Below are 9,732 nucleotides of genomic sequence, written 5' to 3'. Positions count from 1 at the left end.
ATCAATTACTTTTTAGGTCTTGAGTTCAATTCAGTTCCTGATGGAATGATTATTCATCAGCATAAATTCATCAAGGAATTATTAGAGCAATATGATATTAAAGAAGCTTTCAATGTGAAATCACTTCTTCCCACCAAACTAAAGGATCTTCATTTTTCATCTGATGTTTTACAAGATCCTACTCCATACATGCAATTAATAGGCAAACTAAATTTTCTTGTTCACACCAGACCTGATATTGCTTTCACTACTCAATTCTTGAGTCAATTCAATAGCCAACCTACACAAGCTCACATGGAAGCTGCAATCCATGTATTAAAGTATCTACATGGAACCATTTCACAATGCTTACTATTTATTCAACAACTCCAATAATTTCAAGCTTGAAGCTTTTTGTGATAGTGACTGGGCAGCTTGTCCCAATACAAGGAAATCTTTCAGTGGATTCTTTATTACCTTGGGAGGAACTCCTGTTTCATGGAAATCAAAGAAGCAATCTACTATTTCTTTGTCATCTGTTGAGGCAGAATACAGGTCAATGCGACGAATCTGTTCTGAATTAACATGGCTTAACAGATTGCTTGCTAAGTTTGAAATCCTAGATATCACACCTATCCCTCTCAAATGTGATAATTTAGCTGCTATATATATAACAAAGAATCCTGTTTTTCACAAACGGACAAAACACCTTAACATTAATTGTCATTTTGTCCGAGAAAAAGTTCTTGATGGCCTCATTTCTTTATCTCATATTCCTACTAAAATACAACCAGCAGACATGTTAACTAAACCATTGGGAGGCAAACTTAACTAAACCATTGGGAGGCAAAGATCATTTGGCAAGTTGGGTTTTGTTTCCCAACTCCCAACTTGAGGGGGGCTGTTGGAATTATTGTACATATTTTTGTTATTTTGTATAGCTTATAATAGTTGAGAGACTATTTTGTAAATAGTTGAGAGACTATTTTGTAAATATGTTTAGATATGTTAGCCGGTAGTTAAGTTGGTGTTTATATACTTGTAAACGATTTCATGTTATTCAATTAATGAAAACATAAATCTCTTTCCAAATTCTCTCGTTTAACACCCTGCCCTTAGTACAAGAAAGTCCAAGTAATCAACGCACTTCATTAGATGTGATATCTTAATGTCGTGGTAATTGGTACGAATCCAAAGCTGAAAACACACATCTTGAACCAACATCAACATGTACATCATACATAAAAAGTAGCACAATAAAAAAAGGCATCGTTCGAGAAAGATTTACTTACGAGTTTTCCTTCAACAACTAAAGTTTAAATGTATAAATACTTATATATTATTTATACATAATTAATAACGTATAAGTCAATCTATTGCCCACGTTTTTTCACTTGAAATATGCCAATAAATAATATACTAGTGAAATAAAAAAAAATGTATAAGTCATCATTTACCTATAAAATTTATTCATGTATTCTTTTGTTTTTCACTTTTTTGGAATAAAAAAAAGGTTAGAACATTGCATTTAAACGAAAACACTCAAAAACAATATGTAAAACCAATTGATACTATGATCATACAAGCACCCATCTGACACCGTTGACATGTATAATCATTTTACATTAAAATTAAACCGAAATCAAAATAATAATAATAAAAAGTTCAGTAAACATGAATAACCTGCCTGCATAAGAACACATATGTATATCTCTGTGTGTGTGTGTGTGAGAAGATCAAGAGCCAAGAGTTTTCAATATAAAGAATTTCAAAATCTCATAATGACAAAGCACTTTTGCTCCTCTCTTTCACCATAGTTTGAACAAATAACTCTCCTGCCCTATACGATGATCGTACCTAAAATAGTTCCAAACATCAACAAATAAATCACTTTTTCATAAATAAAAAAAAATAGAATAATTTAATAAAATAAATAAATAGTACCAAAGGTCCACTTGCTACATAACGAAACCCAATTGACTCCCCATAATCTTTCCAAAACTCAAATTTCTCAGGTGTAACATATTCTTTCACAGTAAGGTGCAACGGAGTCGGCTACACATATACATAAAAATCTCAACCATTTTCTTTCAAACTTATAAAAAAAAATAATCAAAAAAATAAAATAAACTCACCTGTAGATACTGTCCGAGAGTCAAAATGTCAACATCTATGGCACGTAAATCAGCCATGGCTTCTTTCAATTCATCATCCGATTCACCAAGTCCCAACATAATTGAAGTTTTAGTAATCATCCCTTTTTTACTAGCCTTAGCATGTTTCAAAACTGATAAACTCTGTTCATATCTACACCAACAAATAGCAATGTACTTTCATTCAGTTGTTTATAATTGGATAGATTTTCAAAGTACAATGCCTTAATGAGAAAACTCACCCAGCTCTAGGATCTCTTACAATTCGTTGTAATCTTTTAACTGTTTCGATGTTGTGGGCAAAAACGTCCAATCCTGAGTTAGCCAACATGGATACAGCTTCTAAATCACCACGAAAATCAGAAGTCAAACATTCAACCATAATCTCTGGCTTCCTTTTCTACACAAAAATAGCAATGTGTACTTTTATTTATTTGTGTATTATTATTATTATTATTATGATAAATTGTGGAAATGAGAAAAAAGTAATGTAATGTGTTTGTACCTTCATTGCTTTGACAGTTTGAGCAAAATGACCACTCCCACCATCTGGAAGATCATCCCGGTCAACACTGGTCAAAACAATGTAATCCACACTGCAAGATAAATTACAAAAACATTTCTTGTTAGGAGAAGTGAATAAATAAAAGTACTCAACTTTATATCACGTATTAGTTACAAAATAAATATTTGCTTTTTGACAAATTTACCCCCAACTGACAATGGCTTCAGCGGTGTTTTGTGGTTCCATAGGGTCTGGTGGGGCAGGGTTTTTGCTGGTTTTGACAGCACAAAATCTGCATCCTCTGGTGCATGTGTCACCAAGAAGCATGATTGTTGCAGTTGCAATACCATCTTCACCTCCATTCCAACACTATATAACAAGTACGTAAATTAGCATTAAAAAAATGTGAGCTTGAAAGTATTTGCTTATTCCCATACAGATTTGAGTGTTCAAATGGATATATAGTTTGACTGAAGTACCTAAAAGAAAAAAAAGGCAACTTTGTTGAACAAGATAAAGTCAATAGAAAATGTCTCAAATACTATTAAAGAATATGACAGAAAAAGGTAGGTTTGTTGAACAAGATCGATAAAATATAGCAAATGCCTCAAATACTATTGAACAATGAACAAGAAAGGGAAGATTTTTTGAACAAATCAGGTAAATCAATAGCAAATGCCTCGAATACCATTACATGATGATAACAAAAGTGATGTTTCTGAACAAAATCAACAGAAAATGTCTTGAATACTCTTGAATTAAAATACAGAAAATGGAATTCTGTTGAACAAAATCAGTTTAATCGCTTTAATTAGACTGGAGGATTATAAGAAAATAAATACATGAAACAAGAATATGTTGAAATGATCGAGAGGTACCTCCCCGATATTAGGGCATTGTGCTTCTTCACAAACGGTATTCAGTTTAAGGCGTTCTAAAGAATCTTTAACCTCCAGATACTTCTCTCCTTGTGGAGCCTTTTGCCGGAGCCAACTCGGTTTCTTAACGTTCGGATCCCTACCCGTATACGGACCCATACCACCAGGATATGGCGGCGATTTAGTCGAAGCAGACGACGACATTAACGATGATGCGTTTGCAATATCATCATTAAGATCACTCTTCATCGAAGTAATCGAATTAGAATCAGTAGAAGAGATGCTATTGCTGCTGTTGTTGTTGTTCTTGATTGAAAAACGTACATTGTTGTAATTTTGGGTAGGAGTTCTCGAATTTGAGGTAGAATTTGGGAAATTGTAAGAAAGGGGTGTCTTGAATTGTTGAATCAGCATCATGATTTGTAACAAAAACAGAAAGAAAGTAAGAATTTGAGAAAAAGGGAAAGATTTCTCTTGTTCTAGATTGGTGAATTGGAATAGGGGTGGTTCGATTTCACTTGTAACAATCAAAGAGAGACAGAGGAGGCGATATAAACTATGAAGAACGATACGTAAGCAAACTGAAATTGAACCAAGTGAGAGTTTGAGATTTCAATTCATGACGGGACACAGGGCCAGCTTTTGGACCAGCTATTGATGGACAGTCTACTGGATCTGTGGAGGCTTTTATTGTTCGGTTCGAATTTTCGGATTTTGTGTTTTTTTTACCATACAACTTTAAGCGGATACGGTATAACTTGTCGAATCGTTGTAAGTAGTTCATAAATAAATTCATTATCCTTTTCTAATCTCCCAAACCATTGGATGTGTTTTTATGTCTATCTTTGTAGTGGTCAATGACGATTCCATATACCCGGTCATTTTTTTTAAATGTATGTAACAAAAATGTGATTTTGTAGTAGGATAAAGCAAAACCATAAAATATATATAATCGTTCATCTTGATATAGTAAAAACAATCTATTTTTTTGTCTTGAATTTTTCAAAGAAGGTCACCATATCCGTTATCACTTTGTAGTCCGAATTTTCCCATGTTCTACCAAGATTTCTCTGTGAAAATTCCAGCTTTGATATTTCAACTTTAGAGAATTGTATGTCATTGAATATAAAATCAAAATCGATAACACTGTAATTTAAAATCATGTAAAAACTCTAAGCTACACGTTGGAAAAAAAAAATATCAACACGACTAAAAAGTAAAAACAAATGAGATATGTATGTTTTAAAATTTTCACATAATACAAAAGTATAAAAATAACTAAAAACTGAAAAATTATAATTTTGATATCCCAACTTCGGGGGACTGTAAGTCTTTAATTATAAAATCAAAATCGAAAAAATTATAGTCTAAAATCATCTACAAACTCTATATTATGTCCCGATTTTCAACCCAAATTTTTTATTTTTATTTATTAAAAGATATAAGAGTATAATTACAATGTGCGGAAACATGTTGCGAATGTGCGTATGTACAGTCAAACCTTACCCTTTTTACGAATTACTGAAGTAACTAAAAATATTTTTATTCAACTGGGTAGGCACGAGACTTAGTAAGTTTCTCAATATAACATAAACTATAATATATATATATATATATATATATATATATATATATATATATATATATATATATATATATATATATAGGGTTAGGTTCATTTGAGACCACTTATATTTTGTGAGACCGTGAGACGCATTTGTTTATTTTTTTTTATTTTTTTTAATTTTTTTTTAATTTTTTTTTAGTTAATTCATGTTCCGAAAATAATATTTAAAAAAAGAATTTTTTGATTTTTCCATTTATTTTGCATTTTAAAATTATTTTTAGAATATGTACAGTGTAATATTCTATTTAGAATATTTCACGTATTTTTCAAAAAAAAATAGAATTTTTTTTTTATTTTTTTTAATTTTTTTTTATTTTTTTTAGTTAATTCAAGTTCCGAAAATAATATTTAAAAAAAGAATTTTTAGATTTTCCATTTATTTTGCATTTTAAATTTATTTTTTAGAATATGTCAGTGAAATATTCTATTTAGAATATTTCACGTATTTTTCAAAAAAAAAAACGGATTTTTTTTTTATTTTATTTTATTTTTTTTATATTTTTTTAATATTTTTTTTAGTTAATTCAAGTTCCGAAAATAACATTTAAAAAAAGAATTTTTGGATTTTTCCATTTATTTTGCATTTTAAAATTATTTTTAGATTTGGTCTCACGGTCTCACAAAATTAGAATGGTCTCAAATGAACCTAAACCTATATATATATATATATATATATATATATATATATATATATATATATATATATATATATATATATATATATCGGGTCTCGCCTAATGTCGGGCCCCACCCGACATACATAGTTATATTACACATATAGAGACTACGCTTTCAGGCTCTATTAGTACAAGCACATAGAAGCTATACTACTAACTAGGGATGAAATTTAGAACCGGAAAACCGGATCGGAACTGGAATCGGACCGCAACCGGAACCGTTGGAACCGGAATATATAGAACTGGTTCCACTTTCGTGTTTAAAAATTGGCTTTATCCGGGTTCCGGGTAATCCGGGTTTGGGTCCATCGGGTCCGGGTAAACCGGTTTTTGGTTTGGAACCACTTTTAGGCCCAGAACCGTTTTTTTTTTTTAAACGTTTAAAATATGCATATCTCATTCGTTTCAACTCCAATTGACATACGGTTTTTTCCAAAATGTAGTTTAGAGTTTGTACATGATTTTAGACTATAAATTTGTCATTTTCAGTTTTATATTCATTGACTTACAGTCCCCCAAAGTCGATATATCAAAGCTGGAAGTTTTTAATTTTTCAGTTTTTTGTATTCGGTGAATGTTTTAAAACATGCATATCTAATTTTTTTGAAGTCGGATTGACATATGGTTTTTTCCAACTTGTAGTTTACAGATTGTACATGATTTTAGACTATAATTTTGGCATTTTTGCTTTAATATTCAATGATTTACAGTCCTCCGAAGTCAGGATATCAAAACTGAAAATTTTCAACTTTTCAGCTATTTGTTTTTATACTCTGTATTATGTGAAAATGTTAACACATGCATATCGCATTCGTTTAAAATCGGATTGACATGAGGTTATTTTCAGAGTTTATTTTAGAGTTTGTACATGATTTTAGACTATAATTTTGTTAATTTTGGTTTCATATTCAATGAGTTGCAATCCCCTAAAGTCGGGATATCAATATGAAAATTTTCAAAGTTCAACCCATTAAGTAGTAAGTAATTACCAAAAAATTCCGGTTTTTCCAGTTTTTTCGGTTCTAAACCCACTTGATCCGGTTCCAACCTACCCACTTTGATGTTTCCAGGTTTTCCGGTTCTAGACTCACTTTACCCGGAACCATACCCGGAACCGAACCGGAACCGGTTCCTATATACCGGTCCGGTTTCCTGTTCTACAAAATAACCGGTTCCGGGTTTTCCGGGTCCGGGTCCATCCGATCCGGGTTTAGACCCACTTTCATCCCTACTACTAACATCAAGTGCAATGACATTGAGCCCTAAAGACTACACTATCATATATTATTCTATTAGCTCTTATAACCTAACACACATGGATATTTATTGTAATAAATAGTATAGTGAGATAACTCAACTGGATAGTTATTTAGAAGATTGACAGTTATGTGGGTGTTTCCACTGGTGATCCAACTGGATAGTTATTCAGAAGATTGACAACTTTCGTTTAGACTCTGTCGGCTAATTTTGACTTTATTTTTAATATTATTACTTTTAACAGACCGGGACAGGAAAATCCGTTAAAAATTCATAACTTCTTCATCCGATGTCCGTTTTCGTCTGTCTTTTTACCGTTGTACTACTATTGACGAGACCTTCGATTCTTGTTTAGGTTGTGTCGGCTTAAAATCACTCAATCTAAAATTCGAGTTTTTAGCTGTCTGCTTCTAAGCTGAAACTTAGAAAAATCATAACTTCCTCATACGAAGTCAGATTTGGGCGTTCTTTTTATGCACACTCTCGGTTCAACGAACACTACGACTTTCATTTAGATTACTAAGGCTAAAAATCATTTTATCTTAAATTCACTATTTACGTCACGTAGTGGCGTACCGGTTCTGTCGCGAAACTTCGACAAGTCATAACTTCTTCGTTATAACTCGGATTTTGACATTCTTTATATATCTGGAATCCTTGTCACGACCACTAAAACTTCCTTGATAGATATTGGGTTTATCTACTATTTATTTTCGACGTTTATTTTATTCTTAATTCATTAAATCATAATAATTAAGCATAAAACACATAATACTCAAATAATACAATGTATTGTTTAAAAACAAATTACAAAGGTTGACCTAGACTATTACATCATCATTAATGTCTAACCTAAAAACACGGGTGTTACACCGTCAGAGGCCGTTCCTGGGACGCAAGTCCTGGGGCGACTCTAACGGTCTCGTTTATGAATGTAACAGGAATAATATCGAGGCTCGCTAGCGACAATGAAGAACACATCCGAGATCCCGACTCAATCATGTCTCAAAATTTTAGGGTTTAGGGTTTTAAATCTTTTAGGTTTATGAGTTTTAAGTCTTTTATAGGAAAAGTATGTATAGTTTTTTTATTAATTTGGTTTAAGGACATGATAAAGTTAGAAGGTGACAGAACATGGGTAAAAATTTCATTTTATTATGAATTAACTACTGCAACGGTTATTTAAAAAAATCTACTAGTGCAATGATAGAAAACCATGGACCTACAATGTAGCATTTTCCAAAGTTGTCTTAAAATTTGGATTTTTTTTTGGAAACCATAGTTCCAATTATGCAATATTAAATTTACTAACTACTAGTTATTAATGGTGTTATCCAAAAAAAAAAAAGTAAATCTATCCTAATAAATAAAGATCATTTTGCCAAATGTCATCTTCTCATTAAATTTGCCACATGTAATTTTGTAAATTTTTTGATTATATTTAAATCCACATGTCATTTTGTGGTTTTTTTGAATTAAATCAATCAATATGCCACATAATACTAAATTTATATATGTAAAGTATTAAATATATTTTAATATGATAATAAATGCAAAGAATCTTAAAAATACATAAGATATATTAAAATACATTGAATATGATAATAAATTTAATGAATATGACAAAACAATCATTGATATTATGGATGATCTTCTTAATAGTGATTCTATTTATTCATTAGTTGAATATGTTTATTTATTTTGAAATTTTATTTTAAAATTTTTTTAATATTTAAACTTTGATATATTTTTTTAATCAACCCGTGTAATACACGGGTTTCACACCTAGTATGCAACATTTGAAAATCATGAACCGACTATGTAGTGTTTCCCCATGTCGTCCTAAAATTAGAATTTTTTTTTTTGGGAAACCATAGGGTCTAATTATGCAATTCTATATAAAAGATATATTGTATTTTTGTTGATTAATCATAATAACGTTAAATGTAAAATCTAAATATAAATGTTAAATTTATAAAAGTGTAACCACAACTATTTTTTAATAATATGAACAAGTAGTTTTTAATTAATTAAAAATAATAAAAATTATAAATAACTTAAAATTTAAAAATATATTACGTTAACATGAAAATTATTGATATTTAAAATAATATTTATGATTAAAATTAACAAAAAAAATCAAATGTTTTTAAATTAATTTAATATAACAATAGTTAAAATCAGTGGCGAGTCTAGAATAGAAATCCAAATGGTTTACTAACTAGGATTGGTTTAAGAAAAAAATCGGATTCAACCAGAAAAATAATCAATTCAACATGTATAAAAACTAATTGTGAGATGACGGAGCCCAAACCTATAAACCTTTTTTTTTACTAAAATCAACATAAACTTAAAATAAAGCCGATCTTTTAATTATTATTTAAACATCTAATAGTTAGTAATAAAAAAATGTGTGAGTAAAGGTTTTTCATTTAAAGAAAAAATGAAATGAAAATCTATTTACAAGTAAACAAAAATAAAAAAGAAACTCAGAAAATGGATATAGATTCACAATCAAATGGGAAATGATTTGTCTACAGGTTCCCCCAAAGCAGAAAAAGTTAATAAATAAGATGTATGTTTATTTTTATTATAACTCAGAAAATAAAATAAAAAATAATAGTATGATAATGTAATAAAAGAGTCTATTATCCTA

The 9,732-nt window shown here is 30.1% G+C and overlaps 1 protein-coding gene across 1 annotated transcript; it reads right to left on the bottom strand.

Moving 5' to 3' along the window:
* Positions 1-1,506: 1,506 nt before the first annotated feature.
* Positions 1,507-4,198, bottom strand: LOC145069473 (Radical SAM superfamily protein). Its single transcript, XM_079016401.1, has 7 exons — positions 3,516-4,198; positions 2,843-3,006; positions 2,638-2,728; positions 2,375-2,532; positions 2,115-2,286; positions 1,924-2,034; positions 1,507-1,836 (listed from the first exon to the last, which is right to left on the bottom strand). Exons 1-7 carry the CDS (start codon positions 3,930-3,932, stop codon positions 1,756-1,758), a joined length of 1,194 nt encoding a protein of 397 aa, XP_078872527.1. The 5' UTR covers positions 3,933-4,198; the 3' UTR covers positions 1,507-1,755.
* Positions 4,199-9,732: the final 5,534 nt, after the last annotated feature.

Source organism: Lactuca serriola, chromosome 8, assembly GCF_051521515.1.
Source record: "Lactuca serriola cultivar US96UC23 chromosome 8, Lser_US96UC23_V15, whole genome shotgun sequence".
Lineage (NCBI taxonomy): Eukaryota > Viridiplantae > Streptophyta > Magnoliopsida > Asterales > Asteraceae > Lactuca > Lactuca serriola.
The sequence above is the reverse complement of the archived record's forward strand: the minus strand, read 5'-3'. Positions and strand labels throughout refer to the sequence as shown.